This window comes from Drosophila sechellia, chromosome 3L, assembly GCF_004382195.2.
Source record: "Drosophila sechellia strain sech25 chromosome 3L, ASM438219v1, whole genome shotgun sequence".
NCBI lineage: Eukaryota > Metazoa > Arthropoda > Insecta > Diptera > Drosophilidae > Drosophila > Drosophila sechellia.
In genome coordinates this window covers 12,116,283-12,142,473 of record NC_045951.1, presented here as the reverse complement: position 1 = coordinate 12,142,473, position 26,191 = coordinate 12,116,283, and the positions used below count along the sequence as shown (strand labels likewise).

Here is a 26,191-nt window from a genome sequence, read left to right as displayed (position 1 = left end):
CAGACCCCATCATCAATTCATCAAAACAGGGTCCACTCCACATCGCAAGGTGAAAAGGGGTCCAGGCACTCGGTGATTAAAAAAAAAGGACGATAAGCAGCGGAAAAAATTAGAGCAATGTGTGCAAGGACTCGTTGAATATGGAATAAATTTGGACAAAAATGTTCTCGATAATGATGCAACATTCGATTTTTTTTTGGTTGTTGTGCGTTCCTATAGCTTCTACATTTTTTGTGGAGTAGCCGGCGGAAATGCCGATGAGCAGACAGGTGAGTTTCAGCCTTTGACGCACGACAAGACAGCTCCTCTGGGCTCTGCACCCAAAGTGACCATAGTTAGATGGGACGTCGGGTAGCCCAGAGATCCCAGATACGCATCATGCGCGTGTCCAGCGTGCGCTGTCTATGAAAATTAGCCCACACTTTTAAACAAACTCCGCGGTGGTTTTTTAATCAATCGCGTGCGCGCCCATCAAGTTCGATCCTCGGATCGTCAGATCGCTGGATACACCAGTTCACCAAATCACCGATTGGACTTCTCTCATCGATGCTCTAATATAGGTATCCGTCCATACAAGAGAACTGGCCTCGCATGATGGCTCATCACCTGGCTGTCGGATGAAGCAATCGCAATCGACCTTTCGCAGTTCGTGCTCCTTCAGCTGCCGCCGCCGCATTTGACTCACTTGGAGTTGCGTGATTTTAGCATTTGTTTCCTGATCGATCGACTTTAATTACGGACTCAGTCGATCGCAGCATCTGGAGTACGCCATCCGAATCGGAGCCAGTGAATTGGAGCACCCCGATATGGGCAGGTACATCATAAGTATTCTAATGTGCGTGTGCTTGGACTCAAATTTTAGAGCGGATATGGAAATATCATAGTTCATTTATGTTAAGAAACATGGTTCAATAAGATGATCAATTTAGTTTCGTATTACATAGAAAATTATATACAATTCAAGTTTTTGTATTATTATGAAAAAAAACATGTAATACTGTGCATTCAAGTAAGATATAAATCCCAAAAACTACTTTCTTAAATATAGAAATTTAATTTCAGTATGCTATTGTATGCTATTGTATCTGTAAACTAGTGAGATACTTTACATACCTCTTATCAATTTGATGTATTTTGTATTTATTTCATGGTTAATTCTCACATTTAAATCTTTAAAACTTACAAAGTAAAGACTTATTTTTCAGTGCAGTTGACACACCTGCTCGCAAAGCATTAATAATTATTGCCGCACAATAAAAAAAAACAGATTTTGATGTGTATGCATCTATCACCTGTTTATGTCAATGCAATGTTTTCAATGGCTTATTTTTTATTCGGCTATCATTATCCAAGGATGCCGATGAATGGAGTCACATGTGCGTCTCATCTTGTTTAACCGAGGACTTGTCTGCTAGGCAAACACTTTTAATGATGCGTTTTATTGACTCGAGAAACGGTTAATTGGTCACGTCGCACTTTATTGATAAATGTTTGGCCATTTATATGGCTGATCGCCCCGAGGCGAAGCTACATATATACATGGATACATGGATATATGAGAATATATGAGGCAGTCAGATGCGCGCGACTTCAATCGGTTAGCTACCACGGCTATAATCTATAATTTACCAGATAGTTAGCCCTGGCTGTAACCCCCTGCGATGTCACGTTGCTCATTATTAAGATTGATTCGGGCTCTAATCACGTGTTAACACAAATGAACAGTCATTACGGAAAACGTGTGTGTATGAGAGGCTTTCCCATACCCATACTCATAATTTTCACCTCTAGGCAGGCGACAAGTGCGACACACAAGCACTGTGAAGCTTCCAAATTTGGGTATTTACACTGGGAGAAAAGGGGTGCCCAAAAAATAAGTATTTAAAGCTAAGAAAATATTCAGAAAAATAAATGCTGCAGATATGCAGATTCTAACATATTTATAAGATATTTAAGTTTATTTATTCTTACTTCATGTTCTTATAACTTAAACTGTCATTTTATGGTTGGATTAGAATCACTTAAGAGTTCATTTAAATGGGCTGAATGTACATTTCAAAATTGTACTCGTATTTATTAATGATTTGAATATGCCTTGCTATTAGTCTCCAACTTTTGCCGCAGTGCATCTTGCACCCCAGCGGGCTGTCGTTCATAACCTTTTATCGGCTTCGACGGAAATCTCTTGTTCAACCCACACAGGCACCGCCGCCGGCTCGTCCTTTATGCGCCCAGATACCCAGATACCTTGATACCTTCTTACCACGATGCCATGATACCTCAATACAAAACATCGATCCCTTTGCGATGCTGATGATTTTTGATTAAGTGGTCTGCGATTTGTCAAAATATTTCACGCTGCCGCCAGAGGAGTAAAAAAAAGAGAGAGAAACCCAAAAAAGATATGGTAAGGGGCGCACGTGAGATGGAGTTGGGTTTTGGCCGGATTGTGTGAGACTCGGTGTCATCGGGAATCTGTCTCTATATCTCGACTGGCTGTCACACGGCGGCAATATGCCATAATAATAATAATATCCACTGGTGACAGCGACAACGACAATGACAATTGCCGACCACTCGGTTACCTGCAACTGTGCGACTCCCAGTGGCATACAGGTGAATACTGCCGATCCACAGCCAATCTGGGCTGACATTTAAAAATAACCATAATGCGTTATACGCATCATGTTTCAATAAATGGCCTGCAGGACAATAGCCCAAATAGTAAACAGCCAAAAAGCCCGAGGTACTGATACCCATTCTCATTCCCATTTCTAGATTTCCTGATGCAGTGCGTCACGAGTGACAAAGAGTGACTAATTGGCGACAGGTCGGTATTGATCTGTATTATCAATGATTTGTGCCACTTTGGCTGCCGGCGGCGTTTGATTCGATATCCTGGGATACCGAGTGTCAGCTAATTGATGTGCGCCAATAAATCTGAAATTCGGAGTGAGTGGTTCCCATGGGGCCATGTTTTCAGATATTTTGGCAGTGCGAATGAGGCTCTTCGATGGAGAGAAGCCAACTCAATCCAATTACTCGCAACGCCCCAAGATGCCGGTTAAGTGGGGCTAAGCCGCTGCCCCGGAACGTAGCGAATCGGATGGACTTGGATGCGATCGGATTGGATTGGAACGGAACGGAACCAATGCCAATGTCCAGCTCGATCGAGGATCTGGATCGAGAGATGCTGAAAAAGCCAAGGAGGCGAGTGGATTGAAAGGGGGCGCCGCGCCGGGTGACACATGCAAGCTATCTGCTGCCATAAAAGCAGCAACAGCAACCTGGATAAGAGCGGCTTTCACGGGCCACAGCACAGTGGGCCAGATTCGCAAAGAAACAAACAAAAATAAGTAACAAATTAATAAATAACTTAATAATTCAATAATTTTCAATAAGAGTTAAAAATTCAAATGATACATTCAAGTTTTTAGCAAAAACTGAGATTTTGAGTGGAAAAGGATTTTCTAAGAATTATTTTACAGTAGCACTATTTGCTCTGCCATTGGTTTCTGCTAGAGAGAAAACACACAGTTTCATTTCTTTGATCAGAATATTAAACTTGACATGATTTTCGGCATTTTGACAAACTATTTGGTATAATTAAGCATTGATTTTCTAATTTGCAAATTCGAATCGCACCCACTGTGCGATGGACGACCGGCTTTTGGTTGGGCAGCGGCGACAAAGGCTGACGCTGAAGTGATGACCGGACAACAAACTACATTCAGCAGATAAATACTAAATTTATGACTTAATTTAACTGCGAGCCAACGACAATTTTGATGATATGGACTAGGGGGACAAGCTGGGGCGAGATGGTTCTGGATGGGATGGGATGGGATCGGCCGACTGAGTGGGCAGTGGCAGCCACGGAGCGGACACAGCCCGAATCCAGTACATTAGCCAATCCTGGTCGCACATCGCTTCATTCACAGCCCGAGACACACATAACTCAAGTGGTTCGGCAAGAGTGGGCAAAGTGGGTTCATGGGAAAAGGCAAAGGGAAAAGGGAGCAGGGATTGCGATGGGTTTAACGCCGATGGTGATGTCTCTATTGGCCGCAGAATCAGGGAAGCTGCGCACAGTTTTCCCCGAAGCTCAAATGCAAGGGGAATGCGATGGTGGAACAGGATCTGGAACAGGGAGTGGGAAACGGGGAGCGATGGTTCGGGAGGAAGCGATGGTTATCACTCAGCTAGCTGGCCAGGGCATCAATTAATTTATGGCTATGCGCAAGTCACAAATTGAGGCTGAATTGGAGCAAAACCAGCTGAAAAGGGGGGAAATTCGCGGAAAACTAAAAACACAGGGAACAAAATTGCAAGTAAAATGTGTTCAATGGGTAATGTGTGCTTCTTAAACTAAACCAAGTCTTAGAACGTTGAGTAACTTTTAAAAATCCCCCTTGAATTTTCTATAATTATATGAAACAAAATCAACTTGCTATTAATGCCTAAATAGTTATAATTAAATCGAATAAGTGTATACGTTCTACAGGTTTTCCCATGCAGCAACAGCTGACAGTGAAATCTGGCCAAGAAGGAAATCGCTCAGATTCGATGTCAGCCAACTGACGGTTGAATTAGCCATGTCACGGGGGTCACGAAGTTCACGGAAAGGAAACGGAGATCGCACACAAAATGTGTTCTGCACCTCTGACTGGCCTTGCGTGTTCCACCAGGTGGGTCTTTGTCTTGGCCACAAAAGATTTTCACCTGCACTCCAGTACCAAGTGGCACAACCACTTCCAATTCCGATTCCGAGCCCGTCTTTTGTGACAGCAATTAAGCGTCTCAGTCAGCCGGATTGTTCCGTCTGGAGGCGGGTCAGGTCGCCTTTCCTTTCCTCCTGGCTTCCTTCACCCAAATAACCAAAAAAAATATATACATATGCGTACAAACTGTTGCCCTCCAGTTCACAGAGCCACGATGAACCGTTCGTGACCCAAACAAATTATTAATTATTAATTGGGGAAAATATGCTGTAATTGTAGCGCTCGCTCCGCATCTTCTTTCGTTTTTCTATGGCTGAGTGGCCGAAAATTAAATGAAATTAGCCCTACAGGTAATTTAACTTTGCATGTGACGAATTTTCTTTCGGCGAGAAAGGTGCGTGAGCAGATATATGTACATCCAAACTTTGTGGTATCTTGGTTTGTGGCTGGTTGATCCGTTTGATTGAACCGACAGCTGGAAATTCTTTGGGGTGATAATTGAGGCACTAAATGCAATAACCAAAAGACTCGCCATAACCCAAGCCCAAGATTTGTCAACAAAACCCGAGCTAATGGAATATGATGATGCCCGGGACTCGGACTCAACGCAAACCGCCCAATCAGTCGCGACAAGTTCGCAGATTGAATGCATTTAACACTTTCGAGCAGTTAACAGGCCAAGTTCTTAACGCCCAATACCCAATACCCCCGATTCCTCCCGATTCTTGGGCCTTCAAAAACGGAAAAAAAAAGTCCGGAGTCTGGAGGCTCGATAATTTTGATTTATGTGGGTAAATCATGAAGGGAACGCAAAGATTTACGATGGATCAGCGCCAGATTTATTACTTTTTGATAGCGGGCGAGAGTCGAGCAGAGTGTAAGGGATTCGCGCGTAAAAAGTCAGTAAAACAAAATCAAAATAACAACACTGAACCGAATCGAACTCAACTGACCAGCAACAGAAATCGAAAGGAGCTGAAGATGCCGATTCCGCAGATTGCATCGCCTGCAGTCGATTTTAATGCGTGCCGCCGTGTCTTTAAGTTATTCTAATTTGCCCGCCGCTGCAGATGTTGCTCCACTGGCTCAGTCCAAGATGTCTCGAGAAGTGTCAGCGGCACATAAGTGTCCCATTGGATCCAGGGTGCCGAGATGCCCCCAGGTGCTGTAACAGCATTCAGGTAACAGGTCAGGTTCGAGATAAGCATCTGTGGCGGTGCCATTGCAACAGCCACCTTAATATGACCAATTTATTGAAATCCAACGCAGCTTATCAATTTATGGGATAACCAAATCGATGCAACAATGTGTCTCTAAAAAAAAATATATACAAATTTAGGTGTTTTGTGGACCTTCAATGACAGCTAGCTAGTTAAACGAAGTATGTCTTTTTAATGTAGGTAACTAAAGGTAATTGTTCAACTTTGTATGTTTTATGTTGTTATAGTACAATCAACTAATGATTGCAGCCTTATCAGCTTATGGAAAGTGAAAGTAAAATTCCAGGAAAATCGAACTTGTGCATAACTAACTCATCGTTTTAATGGCAAAGCAAAACACATTTATGGCAAAGGAAATGATGTATGCCCAATATTTGCCTAATAAGTTTTCTTTATTTAAATGACCTTTTTCTTGCCGGAAAAAGTAATTTTGAGGTTCGTATAGATTTGCAATAAGTGGCCATTGTAAGTCTTTAAAAGATTGTAAAAGCCACAATCGTGTCGGCTTGTGTCTGCCATTTGAACGGAGTTTCGAAATGGCCAAGTCGGGTGGATTTCGCATCTGCGATGTACGGATGTACGGCTGCCAAAGGGAGTCTCAACTGAGCAGCTAGCTACTGCAATTAGTGGCAGCAACATCTTGTTGGCGGCTTCGATTTTCCAACGTTTGTTTTGTATTTTTTTTGGGTTTTTTCCCCCATTTCGGAAAGCAGAAACGGTGAAAAGCTGAAAACTGCGAACTGCAATCGCGATTTCTAGCTGGGCTTCGAGTGCAATTATAACGGTGCAGCGTGGTAATTACCTGTGAATGGCATTTGCATAATAACAGCCGTGCCGGCGGCACAATGGGTGATATCAATGCTATGAGCTGGCCTGTGGGGTGGGAGTGGGTGGTCTGTTTGGAAGGAAGTGGGTGGCAGTGGCGGAGCGGGTGCCAAGTGGGCGGCAGTCGGAGGTGGGGGACGCGGGTGGTCGCGTTTCTGCAGCCAATGCCCCGCCACTCGAACAAAAACAATCGCAATTACCAAACCATATGAGAGTTGGTCGCTTCGCCACAAGTCGGTGGCCAAAGGGCTTTAAAGAGGTCTGGGAACACCATCAGCTAAAAAGCCAGGTACACTGCAACTTTTGATAGATTCTTGTATAGGAAGTAGTATTAAAAAAATGTAAGCAACTAATATATCAACAGACAAGTACAAAGAAATCTTTATTATCCTTATAACCTTGTATCAAATACTCCATACCATTTACTTTCCATTTACCACATCATTTACTTTCTTCTTGTTTTGATTTGTTGCCATATCCTAATAATTTCTCTCACTGTACTAGGAGGTCGAGGCCATCTGCCTGGCAGCAGCAGTTTTAGTAGTAGTGGTAGCAGAAGTAGTAGTTCCTTGCCCACCGAACCAACACGCTTGATGGCACCACCATTACCATCACCATCACCATTACCATTGCCCATGGTGGGGTGTTGGTTTTGGCTTGGTTTTGGTGTTGAAGTGGGGAGTGGAAAGTCGGTTGCCAGGGGGGTGGGGAATCCTGGCTGGTGTTGGTGCCACGCTCTGTCGGCTGTTCCGCCATTTTGTTGCGATTTTGCTGTTGCTACCGTTGCCACTGCACTTGGCTGCGATGTTGCGAGTTGCGAGCTGCCCCCTGTGGCGCCTCTGCCTCCCACGCCCCCTTCCCCTTTCCCCAGACGGTCGACAACAATGTTAATCGCTCCTATGGTTTGCTCAAGATTCGGGTGACTAAAGACGTTTCTACGTCCATTTATATGCAAATTGCGGTAGTTATCGCCATTTTGTTTTTCATTTTCAGTTTTCCACCGTGTGTGTTGTGCTTTTTTCCTATTGCGCTTTTTGTGCAACTTCTAATTGCAGCTGCATTGGAGCTTGTAGCTTGGAACTTGGCGTTTGGCGTTTGGAGCTTGGAAATGTGGAGAAACCGTCGTGGAAACGGGAGCTACTGTATCTGCATTTAATTAACCCTATAACGGTTCGCTAGCCATTCGATGGTTTGCATTTGAATTCGTGAATTATATGATGCGGTCACTAAACACGAATATTTTCCCCACATTTCTTAGCATTTTTCCAACTTTTCAGGCCATGCAGTTTGGATACGTTTTTTTTATTCGAAACTGGCTCTGGAGGAGCGGCTTTTGTTATCGAATGCAAAACTATTTAGCCATTGCATGTTGTTAATAATTTTAAAATCAGATTTCCGCAAGTTTGACGCAGACACGAAGGTAGTCGGCACAATCGACTTAGCTGGAGGAGTATTATACATATACATGCCTTTTTTCTCTCTCTCTAGAGATTTTCTGTTGTTTTTTGAGCTGCATGACGTGTCCGTGTCTTGATTGCGGTTTCTGCCCTTAAAAGAGACAACCGAAAGGGGGCACACACAGCGCCAACTGCTACTTAAGGAGCCTCATTCAGGAGCGGATCAACGGAAATCGGGGCCAGCGGAGGCAACAGCTACAGCTCCTGACAATTGTTGCACAATTACACAGAAGACCTATGGGCACGCAACTTTTGGACGGTTTTGCGGTCTGCGGCAAGGATTTTGTAAGAACTCAAACTTAAACTGAGAGAGCCAAATCGAATGCGAGTTCGGGCAGACGCCTAAGCCCAAATCACGCCTCACTAAGCTGCAGCAACCGAACTCAAGTGGCTGCCTCATGTGGCTAATGTTGATGTTGCACGGTGAAAAAATAAGGAATTATAAGGATACCAGTGGAATCTAATTTTTCATGAATCAGCTAAAAGCAAGATTGGAGTATATATGCAATAAAACCCTTTAGAATATATATATCTAAATTTTTTTATAATGATAGCCTAGTGTTTATAGAATGACAGTTAAGTAACTCATTAATCTTAATTTAACAAAATTAATGTGTAGTATTTTTTCTATGTGTACTATTGCTAGCGCTGCTGATGTTGCCGCTGCTCCCGTTTTTGCTGAAGTTGCTGCTTCTGCTGCTGTTGTTGTTGCTGCCGCTGTCCTCGGGTTCGTCCTCAATCACGCCATCGCCATGCACATGAACTACATTCGTCTTGGAGCGTCTTTGTCTTGGATCCGCTCGATGTCCGCACTGGCCCCCGAATCCGGCGAGGAGTCCCAAGCAGAGCGAATCCCTGTTTGGATGTTTCTGTTTGCTGCGAAATCAATGTTGACGCAAATACGTGTATGTAGAATCATTTTGCCGACAGTTCAGACTTATTTCTTTCGCTACCGAATTTAATTGGATTTTCTCCCTGACTTAAGGGCTTTAACTGCTGTGGTATGTGGAAATCATTTCTGGCCCCAGACACGCAATGTGATCTTCCGCTCTCCCCCCTTAGCCGGCTCACTTTTCAGCTGGCCAACTGCAAGTTGACTGCAGTCGATGATGCAGTATCCCCGGCTCGGCGACACTCCCCAAACACCTTGTGCCCCCCCCCTCCCCCTTTTCGTGGGGAGCAGTAAAAACTCACTTAATTTAGCAACTGCGAAGAGTTAATCATTACATTCCGCCGGCCGAGTGGTGCGTGCTCGTCGTGATATCGAAGGAGGACCACATGACTCAGCCGCCCGCCGATTTCAGTATCGAAATCTGAGTGACGGAGCCGAGAAATGGATTAAGGGATTATAACGCCATCATAACTAAGTCAGAAAGTGTTACAAAATAATTATTATTAATCTGTAATTCATATAGTATATTATATAAAAATACCTTATTTTCTAAAAGATTGGTGAAAGCCCCAACAAATAACCGCAGAATGTCAGAGTTAATGGCATTTCAAAATCTAATTCGCGGTTACACCAACTTTTAAGAAGAATCAGGAAGTTGTTGCAATTTAACCTACAATGAAATACGTAGATTTGTTTGCTTTCGCATTACTCAGCGAGATTTTGACGAACATTTGTATGCAAATGGGAAAAAGCAACTGGAACTAGACAAAAAGCGACACTTTAATCATTCTGAGCAAGCGCTAAACATTTCCGACCAACAAAAACAGAAACTTGAGCATATTTCCGTTGGATTTGGTATCTAGAAAGAAGGTCTTGCGCTGAGAAAAATATATTTTACTACATATATAACTGAAGAAAGAATTACAAAAACTACTTCTAAGATAGCTTATTCTGAAGATGCCCTCTATTATAGATTTTATAAGGGTAATATATATTGGTATTTGAAACGTTAAAATATATCAATTAAATTTAAGCTGGCCAATATAGACATTTGTATACAAAGAAGATATTTTCGTATCTTATGGATTGCAATAGTTTTCTCTTTGTGTATAGAACCTCTAGCAAAAGGTTTTTCTCTATGAGGAAGCTACAGTGCTGTGCCTAAAAGTTATTTTCTATTTGTTTGTTAGCATTACGAAATTCCTATTCTCTGTTTGGGTTGGAGGAGTGTTCTACCCCAGGGTTTTTCACGGTTCACCAAGCTGGCGGCCCACTCCTCCAGCACAAGCCCCCCTCAAAAAAAAAAGACTATGACCCCCGCCTTGGTGGAAATCAGCATATGCATATGCCTACATGTGGGTAAACACCACCGCGTCGCTAACCACGGCCACAAAAACTCCGCCCGGCCTGAGCACTTCTTGTCTACATTGTTTGGAATATTTTCAGCCGGACAACGGACAAACGGACAAACGGACGGCGGACAAACGGACAGGCGAGCAAACAAAAACAGGAAGCGTGGCTACCACAAATATGCAAGGCACACGGGGCTGGGCTCTTAGTTTTGGGTAACTTTGGGCTGGGATGTAGATACTAGATGGCTATCTGGCTGGAACTTGGGCACTTTGCTGCCGAAATAATGGCGGCCGGCAGGCGTTAGCCAAGGCGGCCATAATTAATGCGCCCATCCCCGAAAAAGTTGCACGAAACGCAATTAGAAGCAGGCACATAGTCGAACACACACAGTCGAACGCCCTTAAATGGAATTTCTATTTGTTATATAAACAATAAATTTAATATAAAACATGATTATTCAACCAATTTTTTAGGTTATTTTGAGACAATGCTTTTATTTTAGTTGTTCGCGGTCGCGAGTATCTTAATACCAAAAACAAGAGATATTATATTAAATAGAAATGCTAAATAGAAATGCCGATTGCGTTATTTTCTTATTTCTACTTTTTTCTTCGAAACAACATTAAAATGGTTTTACTGTTGCTGAAAGAAAATCCCATCTAAACATTACCATTTATTTTAAACTAAAGGTAAATTCACTAAATGTATTTCAAATTTATTAAAAATTATTGGAAGTTATTAATGTTATTTTAAAATTTGTGCATTATATTTACAAATATTATTATATTTAAATCAATTAATTAACAAGGTTGTATTTAAAGAAGTTGGCCTGTAGCAGCAGGCATAATTTGTGTTGTTTTGGAGGGTTAATTTGTGCCCCCTCGGGCGGTTTGTTAGATACAGTGATAAATGTTTAATTAGCCGCGTTATTAATCTAATCAATCATGCAGGCCGAAATCAATCAGGAGGGGGGAAGTGGAGGGGCTGGGCAGCGCGAGTTAATTCCGCTGCTTAACATCCGATCAACACTAAGCCCCCTTTCAGACCCCCCTCCATCCAATCCGTGACTCTTTGGCTTTCTTTGAGTTTTCTTAGTCCCCGCTCATTGGGCATAACTAGGTATTATAGTTACCAAGAGAGTGAATGAGACAACTCTATAGCTAGTGCGCAGTTGCGCGTCTGCTCTTCAGACACGCCTCTCACTCGCTCTCACTCAGTTGGCCAGCCAGCTTGAGTTTGTCTCAAATTATGTAAGGTGAAGGTGAGTCGAGCTCAACGCGCTCTCCCTCTCATTTAATTTTTTTTTTTCCTCTTTTGTCATTCATACATATATATATTTTTTAGTGGAAGCAACTTTTGCCTATTCTTCTATCAACATAAATAAATTAGTACGCCTGCGTTGGCAAAAGTTCTGTACGCTGCGTGCATGGCTGTGCATTTTGAATGGCAAAACTTGAGCCTCTCTATCTCCGTAGAATCATTGTTATTTTGCGCTGGCAAATTATAGGCCATTAAAATTGATTATTTTCTATTATCAGTGTGGGAGGTTGTCCGTTCGCCGCCTCTCTGTCACACCCACTAAAAAAGAACGGGGGATAGAGAAGCGCGGCTGCAATGAGGAGTTGCAATAACAACACCTCTGGCTGTGCAAAAATCACTTCACTTTAAAGGGCCCAAACACACATACATGTGTACATACACAGACTTAAAAGTTGGCGGCCATTATTACACGGCTCCTGATTTCTGTAACTCAGCCAACCAGCGAACAAGTGGGAGTGAGAGGGGAACAGTGGGCGAAATAAATCAATTAGCCGACCCATCTTCACCTCGTGCCGCTCCTGTCACTCCACTGCAATCGCAATGCATATTGCGCTTTTCCTCTCGCTCTGGCTACTTTGCTGCGCAGTGTTATCTCGCTCTCTTTCTCTCCACCTAGTTAATCGGTTACGTCGCTGCTTACCACCTTCTTGCCACCCAAACTGCACACCCCACTTGGCTAGTAACCACCGCGGTGGTTGGCCAAAACGAGTGGAGTCGCGTCCAACGCGGATTCATTGGTTTCTCGTCCGGCCAAGTCACTAATGTCCGCCAATGTCCCGTGTAATGCGCTTTTTGCGCATCCCCGTTATTGGGGAAGAAGCAGAGGAGTTCGGAGTACGGGAGCCAAGGATATTGGGAATCACGCAAAAAAAATTGATATCATTTCATACTATAAGAATTTAAAAAGTTTGAATATTGGTAGAATTTACATATGTAATATATATCTTTAATATATATTTATAACTTTTGCTTAGCTTAGACCTACATCATAAAAGTATGGCTTATAATGTCTTAAAAATTAAATGTTCACCATCATATAAACGTCTTCAATTGCAAACATTACCTAATAAATTGTTTACCGCCAACAGCCCTTTGATTGTTTATCTTATCAATTCATAAATACCACCATCAATACGAGAGTAAGAAAAAATAAATAAATTAAATGACATTATTGGCACATTAATATGAAACTTAATATTACATCTTTAAGATATAGTTTTATTTAAGGATTAGGTAATATATCATGTTTAATTTCCCTAAAATCACTAAAGCCCACAAAAAGCAGTCGAGTGTTTCTCTCAGTGCTTCCTTTAGTGATCGATGATTGATAGCCGATTCGTGGTGTCGGCATTTCCATATAAAAACTTTTCCAACTGGCCAACACCACGTATGTATTAGCAAACAAAATCGCCGCTCAATTAAAAGGCCAAAAGCAACTGGTAGCGCAGCTCGGGCCAGAAAGTTTTTGATAAACAATGCACTGAAATCGAATGCCCGAGTAATTAATTATTGAACTTTTACAACTGCTTCGCTTTTCTCGGCTTATTTTTTTTCACCTCAGATTTTGCCTCTCATTTCCACAAAGCAAACTACTCAATGGGGCGACGCTCAAAGCGAGCACACACACACTAACGCACCCCCACACACACACACACTCAGAGGCGGTAAAAAAAAACACGGCTGAATGCTCAGTGGCAAACCGACCACAAGCACAGGCAAACCAGAATGCAGCAACACAACAGCTATAGCAACCCGATCCAAGTTTTGGCCAAGTAAGATATTGCGCTGCCGGTGGCTCCGAGTTCAGTCTCATTCAGCGAGTCGGCGGGCGTTGAGTTTGAGTGCGAAGTGCGGTGCGCGTCGAGTCAGCGAGCGTTGAGCAGCAGCAGCAGTAGCAGCAGCAACAACACGACGCAACAGCAACATCAGCCGCAACAGCAGCAGCAACAGAAGCAGCAACTTGCAACAGCAACACAAGCGAGCGGTTCCGGTGCGCGTTTTCGAGTGGCGTGCCAAAAAAATAAGAAAGTTCACAAATAATCCCTTTCAAAAAACCGTCGGTGAAACACAGAGAGCCCCACAAAATGCCGCCTGTTGTTCACTGAGAAAAAAAATAACCAAAAACTCGAATTGCATTGCTGGCGTTTGAAGATTTTTGGAAACGTGGCATGGCAACCAGCACCTCACCCGGACCCACAAGGACAACTGCAGCCATTAGAGTCTCCCTGCCAGGAGCAGCAACCGCCATTCCAGCCACCGCCACCGCCGGCTCCCAATCCCCCGGCGCCATCATGCCCATGGCCGCCGTGCCATTGCCGTCGCATCTCCAACTGCTGGGCAGTTCCGCCGGAGGCGTCGGCCAGCCGGCGGCAATCACGCCCGTTTCGCCCACGGCAGCCACCACAGGTGAGTGGTAAAATAGTTAATATTTTACAAGCTTTGTTTAGCACATTTTAATTTATTTTTGATGCGAGTTAGATTGGAACAAAACGCACCTTTCTAATTTAACAAGAACATTTGAATGACTTTATCGACTAGCAGACAGAATAGCTTCACTTTGAATATACTAAAACTTTAGTTTTTATTTAAATTTTTCATATGATGATTTTTTTTTAAAGGCTCATCTTGGTATATTTTGTTAAAAAAAAAAGAAAATGTATTATTCTCTTTTTCTTCTGAAAACCAGAGCTGAAACACCATAAAATGGTATTTAAGATTAATATATTTTAATATCCTAATATTTATTATTAATGATCTCCTTAAGTATTCAGTGAGCAACTTCCTACAAATTTTTTCCGTGACTAAAGGTATTATATTCCTTACAACAAGTCTACAAAATAAGGGTTAAAAATATAAGCTGTACTTAATTTCACCAGACTATTAAATGTATCATCATCAATTAAATACTTCACATTTCCAAGCCTTAATAGTTTTTTTTTTAAATTGTTGCATTATTTTAGAATTTGCTTACATACAGCAAATAATTTTTGTAATTTTTAAATACACGTTTGACTTATTATTTTTATCACCAAAGCTTCAAAAGTAACTTAAATAGCCTTTAAAATTCACTGATTTTCCGTTTGCTTGATAGTTTTTTTATTTTGCACGAGAACTACAAATGTTTTATTCCCACTAACATTTAAGTTAAGTTCGCTGGCTTCTTATTTGATTTTACTACTAATGTTGCCCCTTGTGGCACTGCTATTGCTGCACGCTCCATGTGAGCCGCAAGTTTCGGGCGAATTCCGTGAACTGACAGGGAATCGGGAATCGGAATCGGGGGTCCGAAACAAAAGCCAAGCGGGCACAAGAAACTGGTGGCACTAGTCAAATGCCTGCTGGAGCAGTGCAATGATTTGGAAATTTCACAACAGCAACGCAGCAACAGCAGCAGCAACACGCAGCAAGGCACAATTGAGCTGTGGCAACTGTTTTGGTCTTTCGCACATCAGTGGCAATTTGTTTTGCACAAGTATGGGTTGTCAAATAAAATTAGTTCACGTCGTCGGCCATCGAATGTATCTGCAAGATACACACACACATACAGTACGAGTATATTCCCCGGATGGAAAAAGCGGGACGCAGCGGACAGCAAAGCTTTGACTTGTCTCTGGAAGGTGTTGGAAGTTGCACAATAAATAAATAATTATAAAAAGAGCACCGAGAGGTAGAGACTCGCTGAAAAAGAGACACCAAAAGGGGGGCAGAATCGAAGGGGTTGTGGGGTGAGGGGTGGTAGAAGGTACATGGCATACATTGAAGTTTAAGCATAGGGCAGAAACCATACTTAGGGCTCTCAGGTTACGTGGTGCGTGTATTCGCATTATTCTTAGAAAGCCAAGCGTATAAAAGGTGTGCACAATGATTCCGAGGAGTGCCTCAGTTTCGCTGGGTCTCGGTTTTGGTTTATATGTAGTACGGTTTTTGGTATGGTTAGGCTTGGACTTTTCGTATGCACATGGTCCGAACTCCTTACGTTACTCTCCACTTGCGTTACGTTGGCGAATATGTGTGTCAGCCCAAATGGCGATTCTTCCGGCTAAGGAATCGGGGTCACCATTTCAGGACACTTTGCTAACAATATGCCCAAAGGGAAATATTAGTACTTACTTACTAAAGTGTGACAACTTCAGTGTTGAATAACATAACTTTATTTGGTATATATTACAAAGTAAAGAACTCCAAACTGAGTTCATATCAGTTCTCCTCAATGATTAATTTCCTTACAACATCATTACTTTTTTAATATTCCTATGAATTTAAGAATTTGAAGTGATACGGAACACTACCGAACAAAGTATCTCCCATATTAAGCCAATCCCATTTAATGATCCCAAAAGATTTGTCCAAGGCTACGTTTTATCATCTTTAAGATAAACATACAAACTTAGATACACAATTAAAAAGCAATTATGCATCTGTGAAAAGATAAAGGTGTTTTATTTCAATTTGCATATTTGCACCATACTGGTTAGCCACAATTAATAGCCATAGACCATAAGCCAGAGCCGTACAATGAAATCCAATAAAGGATGGCATAAAATTAGAGTGACTTATGTTAGAGCACGTCGCTCCGCCGCGAAATTCTTGGAGCTTAGGAAAATGTGCGAAGATCGCAGTAATGCGCACTGGCAGTAAAAACCAGAAGCTTCGCTTTCCAGAGGACGAGTAATGCGCTGCGCGCGACAAACAAGATCAGCGAGCACTAACTGAAGGGGATTGGGATTGGGATGGGATGGGATGGGTATGTGGTTAGGAGATCGGGATGGGGATGCGTCGAGGAGCCACATAAAAAGCGAGCAACTTTAATTTATATGCGCTGGCTGGCTGGGAGGATGGTGAAGGGGAGGGGGTGAGGGGGAGTGGGGTTACGGACGAAGAGGCAAAAAGTTACCGGTAGCAATAAATCAAACTATCAATTGAATTCCGAGGCGATCATCACTTGTGGCGAGCTGCGATCCCCAGTTCGAGTTCGAGCTTCAGTCCAACTCCGATCGGCATCGCTTCTTGTTATAAGTCGCACGGTGACGTGCGAACGAATGCACTGAGAAAAATCTGTACTAAATCCAAAGAAAGAGTACGATTTTTAGGGATCTATATATTTAAATCAGCAATAGCTAATATCTACGACAGATACATATATATTGTATATAAACCAATACATAACTATAGTTTGGACTTTAAATAATTATCTATAATATGAATATAATATAATATCTTTAATATGAATCAAGCCAGCATATATTTATATATATTTATATATTTCTCATAAAACATACAATATATTCAATTCCGAGTTAAGCGCTCATCTGAATATATAGCTATACTAGGAAAGCGTCGCACTACCATATTTATCCATATAAGGAATACATAAACACCCATTTAAAATCTTAGTGTATAGTATGTAGAAGAAGAGCGAGTGGCTTTGGTTTTGGGCCGTGGTTCCAGCGATTTTAAGCCGCTTTTGCAATTGACTGAGGCGCATCGCAGGGCAGTCGGAGCTGTCGCATTGCGTAGTAAATCATCGGTCGATCCATAGAATCTGGACTGTGACTGCGACAAGAGGCAACAGGATCGGGACTGGGGCAATCCGGGTGCAAACTCACCGCCTGTTGACATCCAAGTTGGCCGGCTGTTGCGGCGGCATTAATCAAGCATGGCCATAACCGCGGCCACAACAATTGGCGCAACATGCGAGTGCAACAAATTGCAGCCGGGCACTTTTAAATGGAGTAAGCTGGTCCAGGTCCAGCTCCCAGTCCCAGTCGCAGTCCCATCTGCATGGGGTTTAATTAGCCCAGGAGCTGGCGAAGCTGGAGGAGATGCCCCAATCGAAGTGCATACTGGGAACACGATGGCATGCCGTCGTCGCCACACACGGAGCTCGATCGCACCAAAAAAGAGGTGTTAAAATGTGTGCAGTTCTCGCGATCAGATAAAATGTCAAAATGAACATAAAAGCTTCTACATCCGAGGAATGGCCAATTGCTGCCAGTCCGCTGACAAGCGATCTGCCATCCCATTCCGCAATTCTGCGATTTCGATTGTGATTCCGATACAGAGATACTGAGATCCACAGATCCAGAGTCCCAGCTCTGAGGTACAAATTGCCAGCGAGAATTTCATAAATTCCGACTGGAATCAGCAGTCGGTGTCAGCGTTAATGGACCACACCGCGTCCATTATGCCCATAAACGTTGACACTTCCGCCACTGGACGGGGGCATGGAGGACGCAGCAGCTCCTGCTGGCTCGACTTTGACTTTGACGTCGTCGATCAAAAACACACCGAAATTTGTCCATGCCAGCAGCCCCCCAAAATGATTGGAGCCGCAGTCTCTCCAGATGATCGGGCTACAAATTTCTTGGTGTTTCTGTGTCACGCGCGGAATGCCGGCAACAGCTTCGTTTAAATTCCAATTGACGTTTAATGATTTGGCGATCCTGCACTAAGAAAAATAGTATATACAAAAGAAAGAGCACTACTATAAGATGTATAATATTTATATATATATTGTAATTACTTTGGATTGTCTAATTGTTCTTAAACGTGAGGAATGAACTAGTACTATACCTTTATTTCTTAATATCAGATAAAATCTCGAAAATCTAGCCTTCTTGCCATACATTTTTCTTTGTGTTCTAATGATTACTCTCCTGCTCTCCCATTCCAGTTCTCGCCCAACCGCACAGTTTGAGCCCCTCCACGCCCATCCTCACCCAAGGAGCACCCCCTGCCTCGGCATTGGGCGGCATCTTCTGCGGAGGCAGTGCAGCAGCGGGACCAGGAGCAGCAGCGGCGGCGGCCACGAATCTCAACGCCCTGGCCTCGCAGCATCGACTACTGGAGTTGTCCCGCTTCGGACTGCGAGGATATGATCTGGCGCAGCATATGCTATCCCAACAAGGAGCCGTATCCAAGTTGCTGGGTGAGTAAAGTAGGGGGGTAGTTGCCATGAGCAGTTGGCAAGCAGGAAGTCAGACGTGGTCTAGACCACCCTGACCAATGCGATCAGCGGCATTAACCGCAGCGGAACCACAAAACACGCGCCCCAAATGCAATTGCCAAGTGTCCCCAAGCGTCCCAATCGATTTGCACGGCTCCGTTTGTTGGGGTCACGTAAACACGACAAATCGATTGGCAATCGCCATCGCCCCCACCTGCACCTGGACGCCCTCCTCGTCCTCTCACCTTCCTCGCGGGGCAGTCTGCAGCAGCCGCACACCTGTTGCCACCTGTGGCCAGCCATGTCAATCTCGATTTGCACACATCTGCACTCGAAACGGACAATTTGAATTGCAAGCTTAGATGTTGAGCAGGAAACAAAGAATTCCTTATAAACAAATCACATAACAATAGTATTTAAAAGTATTTTGTATTAACCTTTGCCACTCTGAAATGAGAATATCTTTATCTTTAAATGCTGTTACTTTAATATCTAACATATCTTTTGGATCACAAGCTTATAAGTTATTTTCCCTTAATTGAACTAAAACAATGAATAATTTTTAAAGGCACTTTCTGATAAATGAGACACATTTTATACAATAATTAGTTAACAAACCGCAATTCAAATGATATGGCAACTAACTAGGGAAGTGCTGTTTTGTCACTAGCTAGTTTAGTAGATACGCCAAATAAATCTGCCCATTCACAGATACTCACTAGCGTAGCTTCCAATCGCGGCATCCGATCTGTGTGGATGCCATTCATTCCCATTCCAGTCAATTGAAATTGTGTAAATAATTTCCGTTTTGCACAAAAAGCCAGCTAGAAAACAAATGTGCAAGTACATTTGTGCCCATTCATTCATTAATTTAAGGCAACCGAATGCGCCGAGAAAAAAAAACAAGTAGCAAGTATCTACGAGATGCGTCATAAATTACTTGGAATCAAAGTTAATACCAGCTAATTCTGCGATCCAAAGTGATTATCCCTGGCATTTTCTCCCAGTGTAATCCGGCGACAGAGCTCAATTTACAAGATAAACGCGCCCGCCTGTCAACTGCTTCCGACGAATTATCATTTGAGCCGACTTTGTGACTCCGATGACTCCGGTGACTTGGTGACTTGGTGACTTGGTGACTCGGCTGGCTGCCACTGCGACTTGGAGTCTGGGGCCGCTGAGCTGATGTTGTAAAATATTCAAATTAGCGCTACGCTGAATGGACGCCGGCTGCTGGCTTAATTGTCTAGTTAGTTAGTGGCTCGGAGCAGGCAGTCAACAGGTAGCAGGTATCTGCCATTCCATCTCGCATCTGCTATGTGTGGAAGTATCTGACAGATAGTAGCTAGTAACTGGTGTGTGGAAGCCTCCAAAAGCGATACAATGCACTGCGCCCGCCGGGCTTTTGACCCATTCGAAACGCCCACACGGCCACGCCAGCTTTGAACAATGTGAAAATTATGCGAGTCGCACAATACTCACAATACTCACAATATTCACAATACTCAAGCCCGAAGGCATCCAAGTCAGCCCAAGTGGTAATAGAATATAAAACAGTCAAATTGATTGCACAACTGGGATGGGGAATGTGTCTACTTAAGTTTAAACAGCCGGACACGCCCTTAAAGCGAACAGATTTCCCGGCTACCAAAATTCATTTCGATAATTATACACATTTTTCATAAACAATCAGGGCTAAATTTGTTCCCAAAACGAATGTTGTTTTCGATGATTAAACATAAATCAATATTAATTTGAAGAATATTAAAATGGGTTGAAACTTACTTATTTCAATCTTTAAACTGGTAGATTAGTACTTGCTTAAACTAAAAACCATACTAAGTAGATACTCTATATTCACTAGTTTTGATCAAATCAGTTGGACTCTTCTGACATAACTTCCTTACTATTTAAGATCCAACTACTATAGTATATATAGTTTAACCCCCAATTTATCCATCTTACAGGCACCCTGCGACCACCTGGCCTAATTGGCGGCTCCAAGCCGAAGGTGGCCACCCCGACTGTCGTCTCCAAGATCGAGCAGTACAAGCGCGAGAATCCGACGATCTTCGCCTGGGAAATCCGCGAGCGACTGATCACCGAAGGTAGGTGAATGGAAAACAAAGACCAGGAGGATACCGATTGGGATTATCAAGTAGGAATATTGAGTAGGGAGTAGTGAGTAGGGAGCATCGAATGGGTAGGGAGACAATGCGAGTAGCTGGGCTAATTAACTGACAGGAACCCCCGAAAGCGAAATTGGCCAACAAATGACAACGGTCGCGACAGGCGACTGGACTTGGTTCCAACTCGCTTACGCGCTTCTCCAGCTTCTTCAGCATCCCAGCTCCTTCAGCTTCTGCAGCTCTTCCCTCAGATTGACAGGAGGAACTTGGAAGGAGCAGCCATCAGCATCGGGCATCGGCACTGGATTGATGTGTTTATGGTGCTCGTAATGCTCGACTGCCCGTCGAGGGCTCATTTAATGTTGTAAGGAATCGGTAGGATGTACGTATGTATGCATATTGTATATATTGTGTATATTGTTCCACTGTGGCAGATTTAGATTTATCGATTGGCTAATTTATGAACATCCGCTGCAAGTCGTCCGATTGATATGTAAATGTGCTCACATTTGTGTCACTCATTTTGTGCTCCCTCCGCCAAAGTTTGCGAGATAATCGCGGCCAGAATAGTAGCCAGTTAAGTAGTCCAATCGGCGACTCAGCCAGCAACCAGTCCATCAGTTGACAGTTGCCCCCGTGGGCAGCGGAACATGGTCAGGGGTAAGCGGAGAGTGGACGGTGTACAGTGAACCGGGGACAGTGGACACTGGGCACAGGAGGACGGTGTGCAATGAATCGATCCGATAGCCATCTCTCGCATGAGACGCACGAACACACACATGGCGAGATGGCAATCGCTCCGCTCATTACAGTCAATCTGCTCATTTCGGGGTCACCAGCAGGTCATGATGCACAGCATCCGGTGTAGGAGACAGCGACTAGATGGGTATCCAAATCAGTTTCCTTTTTCTTTCAATCTTGGGAATAACCATTGAAATGAAGTGATTTTATGCGGTGAGACTAAAGAATTCTTTCAGTATCTAATGTTCAAACTTACTGTCATTTCAAAAATACTATAAACTATTTGGTGGTAAAATTAAATAGATTAGGTTTAGATAAGACCAAATGTTGAGGATTTTTAGGGCAAACGAGTAATTCCAGAAATGTCAGAAGGAGAAGCTTCTTTAAGTTGTTAATAGTTGTTATTAATTAATAATATTTAAAATCAAATAATCATGTATATTTATTTCACATCCCCAAGGTGTCTGCACCAATGCCACTGCTCCTTCGGTAAGCAGCATCAATCGCATATTACGGAATCGAGCGGCGGAAAGAGCAGCTGCGGAATTTGCCCGTGCGGCGAGTTACGGCTATGCCATCCATCCCACACATCCGCATCCGTACACCAGTTTCCCCACTTGGCCGGCGCATCATCCGCTGTGGGGAGCCGTGCCCTTGGCCACGCCACCTAGTTCAGCTGGTGGTGCACTGCAGCCGGGCGGCAGTGGCAGCAGCTATGGCAGTGATGGCAACATGAGCTCAAATCCCAACAGCAGCAACAGCAACACCACCCACAGCAATGGCCACAACACCAACAGCGGCAGTGGATGCGGGGATAGTAGTGCCGGCAGTGGACGCCTCTCCCTGCCGGCACTTTCGCCGGATTCCGGGAGCAGGGACAGCCGCTCCCCAGACGCAGATGCCAATCGGATGATAGGTGAGTCAACTAAAGCACTTATTACAGCCGGATTTCTTGAATCATATACCATATATACCATTGCAGATATCGAGGGCGAGGACAGCGAGTCGCAGGACAGTGACCAGCCGAAGTTCCGGCGCAATCGCACCACCTTCAGTCCGGAGCAGCTGGACGAGCTGGAGAAGGAGTTCGACAAGTCGCACTATCCCTGCGTGAATACCCGCGAGAAATTGGCCGCCCGGACGGCGCTCAGTGAGGCCAGGGTGCAGGTGAGTCGATAGAAGCTGCATTATTATTGGCATACCAGCAACAAGATCCCAACTCGAACACCCCCCTACTAACCACACAGACGGAGCTATCAGCTCCGGTGATGAACACAGCGAATCCCCCGTCTCTTTTTTTATCGACTAACAAATTGTCTCTTCACCGATTGATCAACCAGGTTTGGTTTTCCAACAGACGAGCGAAATGGCGGCGCCACCAGCGGGTCAACTTGCTCAAGCAGCGCGACTCGCCCTCGACATCGAGCTCACCCACGCCGTTGGTCAATCCGGTGGTCAGTCCGGTGGCTCGAATCCCAGTTCCAGTTCCAGTTGCAGTTCCAGAATCTGGCCAACAGAAGCAGCCATATCCGTACAGCACCAGCAACATGTGCAACACCAGCAGCAGCAACAGTCAACCGTGCAACACCATCAATCCCGGCAGCAACATGAGCAGCAACACCAGCAGCGGCAGCAGCAACCAGCACATGGAAGAGCCAGCAGCGGCGGTGGCCACTGCCTCACCCACAGCATCAGCTCCATTATCAATGGGCGGTGAGAACAGTGCATTTCGCGCCCTGCCCATGACCTTGCCGATGCCCATGACCTTGCCCACGGCATCGGCGGCGGCCTTTGCCCTCAGCTTCGCCCGCCAGTACATAGCCAAGTACATGGGCACGCCCCTGAATCTGGGCCATGATTCGCTACCAATCCGGGCGCAGTCTGGACGGGATCATCAGTCGGAGGAGCGGGAGTATGAGCATGAGGAGGAGGAGGAGGTTATCAATGTGGAGCACGACGCCGAGTGACCATTTCATTCCTATCGCTTTAAATCGAGAATTTAGTGCAATTTTTACATAATTTATTCAGTTTCTACCACTGCAAGCAAAACTTCTAACCGCGTGCTGAGTACAAATAAACAAATAAAATCGAAACGATAAGTTCTCACGAGTTTCGTATAATTGGTTTGGGAATTCACAAGATGACACCCTTTGACACACCTGGCGCAACACGAGGGGCGAATGGTTTTGGGGGGAGGGGAGCATGGAGATCTCGAAAGAGTCTTTTCGAAAATAACTCAAGTGGACAAATCTGACAATTTTGTGGCTACCAAAAGCGAAGTGAAAAGCAGACACACAGAGGTGTAGTCCCCGTGGCACACAGGCTTCAGCTCCACAGCAACCAACTCAAGTGCCTGGCAAGAGATGGGTATGGTATCTGGAGGGGATGTGGAGGGAATCCATCGCTGGAGCCGGGTGATTAATGTGGCTTTAATTACATGCGCTGGCGAGTAGTCGTCGTCGCCGTCCTCGTTTTTGTCGTCAATGTGTATGCTCGGATGGATCACTATAATTATATAGATGGCCGAATTAAATTTTAATTTAACGCCTGTCAAATCAGAAAACCACTGCCATAATCGTTCGCTCAAGAGATGATTCGAGTTGATTCAAGTTGATCCACGGGGGCAGCACCCGAAAACAGTTATTCATTTCATCGCCGATCGGTGAGAATCAATCGGGCTATGCGCCAACTATTTCTTCAATCCCCCATCCATTCACCGATCCATCCATCCATCCATTATTGATTGTCCGGATTGTAATGAGCCACCGAAGGCGTCAATTCCAGCGTCGATCTTTGATGAAAGAAAGACGCCTGCCCGCCTGCCAGCCAGGGGAATGCGAAACAATTAATGCCTGAATCTCCATACCTGGATGGATACCTGCGGCTTTCGATGAGTCGTCGAAATGGATTGTGCTCCACAAGACAGCGCTACACCGGAAAAAAATGCAATCAAAAGTCCATTTGATATGTGCTGCTTACATGGGGTGAGGGTATCTCTCTCTTCCCATTAAGGCGCCATTAAATTGACATACAAAATATATATATATATATTTCTATTTTAATGTCGATCCAACTTTACAGGCAGTTGTTAATATCCTGAAGCAGATAAACCATCTTGTTGGTAATAGACGCTATGAGTTATAAAACGATCCATTATTATTATATATTATTTTGAATCTTTAGGTATAGTATCCACTTTTATCTTAGTGAATCTGTCAGATTGAAATAGTTTTTCCCCGAAATTGCCTTTTGTGTTCAAAGTGGCGCTTTGGGGTCAAATGTGCCGCTCTATTTTCTTAGTGGCAGCCAGTGTCCCTGAATGAAGTTGGTGTCTCCAAGCGAGAGTGGACTGCATATCATCCCCGAGTTCCGATTGCATCCTGGCCGCCAATTCGGCCGTTGTTCGTTGCCTGTACCTGTTAATTGCCAAAGGCGTTAGTATTAAGTGGTTTTCGTGCTTATTATAAATATCTCTTAATTTTCGCCATCCCCACGTTGTGTGCTGGTGTGAGTGGCGAAATCTTGAAATGACAATCACCGACCTGCGATTCCCAGCTCCCCAACAACCCAACAACCCAACATCCCAGCATCCCAGACCAAAGGCAGCCAAGTGGACATCGTCTGCGGACTCGGAGTCGTCGTCGTCGTCTGCTTTGTTGTCATTATGTTGTGTTATTTGGCACGATTTGTTAAGCTAAGGAGCAGGAATGGGTCCCAGTTGAGGATTGGAGCACAGGGGCGAAGACCAAAAGGGTGCTTAAAGGTAACTCATAACCACTTTAAACTTTGAGCCATCTAACTAAAGCTTATCTTAGTTAAAAGGACACCAGTTGCAAGAAATGACTGAGAGCAAAGTTCCCTTTTGTGAGTTTCGTTAGCCCCATGGAACCCCCTTTGGATCCACCTCTGTGCTCCGATCTCCACTCCAAATGCTGAAGCAGAAGGCTGTGCGCGGTTGCATGATGCTGCCGATCGATTGGCTGCGAATCGATCAGCGGCGCGGAGCGGCACCAGAATGGCCAAAGCCTTGCGTCTCCGGTAGCCGGATCACTAGTCCTGGCTCCTCAGCACCCAGCTCATACACCCTCCCCTTGGATGTGGGCCCTCTTTTCAGAGAGCTGCCGCTTTTGGCCATGAGATCGGGAGCCAAACTGGCGTCGCACAGCACAGGGCCCATATAATTGTCGCATGCAAGATCGCGGCCATCGACATCGGCATTGACAACTCGGAAAGGTGAGAGGGCAGGTGGGATTGGAGCGGGGGCATCCTCCGGACAGGAGGACATGAAAGGTAACGCATTGCTGCGACCAGGAGAATAAGTAATTCACTTAACGCTTTAATATCGCTGATAAATGCAGACCAATCTGCATTCCCCCCTCCCTTCGATTTCTGTTCTTTTTTTTATTTTTTGCTTGATCCTCGACGATCCTGTCCATACATTTCCCCTTAATTGGTGCAATTTCGAGCGATTTTATTTTATTTCGCCAGAGTTTTTTTATGTTTTTTACCTTAGAGATCACCTGTGCCTGCGCAGACTTTGTGGCTGCGGCGTGCGAACAGTCTGCTCATTTGCATAAATTCAAATTC

At 44.2% G+C, this 26,191-nt stretch overlaps 1 protein-coding gene and 2 long non-coding RNA genes across 7 annotated transcripts; all 3 read left to right on the top strand.

Annotated features, from left to right (window-relative positions):
* Positions 1–752: 752 nt before the first annotated feature.
* Positions 753–3,348, top strand: LOC116801095. Its single transcript, XR_004361772.1, has 3 exons — positions 753–814; positions 2,203–2,616; positions 2,779–3,348. It is a non-coding gene; the product is annotated as an uncharacterized LOC116801095 (long non-coding RNA).
* A 4,823-nt stretch (positions 3,349–8,171) lies between these two features.
* Positions 8,172–10,180, top strand: LOC116801197. 4 transcript variants are annotated; one of them, XR_004361840.1, is made up of 5 exons: positions 8,172–8,186; positions 8,255–8,508; positions 8,870–9,128; positions 9,209–9,224; positions 9,286–10,180. It is a non-coding gene; the product is annotated as an uncharacterized LOC116801197 (long non-coding RNA). The 4 variants fall into 4 exon arrangements; XR_004361838.1 differs by having other exon boundaries at positions 8,255–8,798; XR_004361837.1 differs by having other exon boundaries at positions 8,255–9,128.
* Positions 10,181–13,566: 3,386 nt separating this feature from the next.
* LOC6605438 (paired box protein Pax-6) lies at positions 13,567–23,703 on the top strand. Of its 2 annotated transcripts, none has more exons than XM_002030235.2 (6): positions 13,567–14,194; positions 18,462–18,716; positions 20,702–20,842; positions 22,065–22,520; positions 22,587–22,771; positions 22,945–23,703. In XM_002030235.2, the coding sequence occupies exons 1-6, from the start codon at positions 13,957–13,959 to the stop codon at positions 23,569–23,571; spliced, it is 1,902 nt and encodes a 633-aa protein (XP_002030271.1). In that variant the 5' UTR covers positions 13,567–13,956; the 3' UTR covers positions 23,572–23,703. The 2 variants fall into 2 exon arrangements, with proteins under 2 accessions (XP_002030271.1, XP_032574834.1); XM_032718943.1 differs by having other exon boundaries at positions 13,569–14,194; positions 22,962–23,418.
* Positions 23,704–26,191: the final 2,488 nt, after the last annotated feature.

Excerpts from the sequence above, each read along its gene's own strand:
- LOC6605438 (XM_002030235.2), top strand. The coding sequence starts at position 13,957 with ATGGCAACCAGCACCTCACCCGGACCCACAAGGACAACTGCAGCCATT. Across the intron at positions 14,195-18,461 it reads GCCCACGGCAGCCACCACAG|TTCTCGCCCAACCGCACAGT; the intron begins GTGAGTGGTAAA and ends CTCCCATTCCAG. Across the intron at positions 22,521-22,586 it reads AGATGCCAATCGGATGATAG|ATATCGAGGGCGAGGACAGC; the intron begins GTGAGTCAACTA and ends ATACCATTGCAG.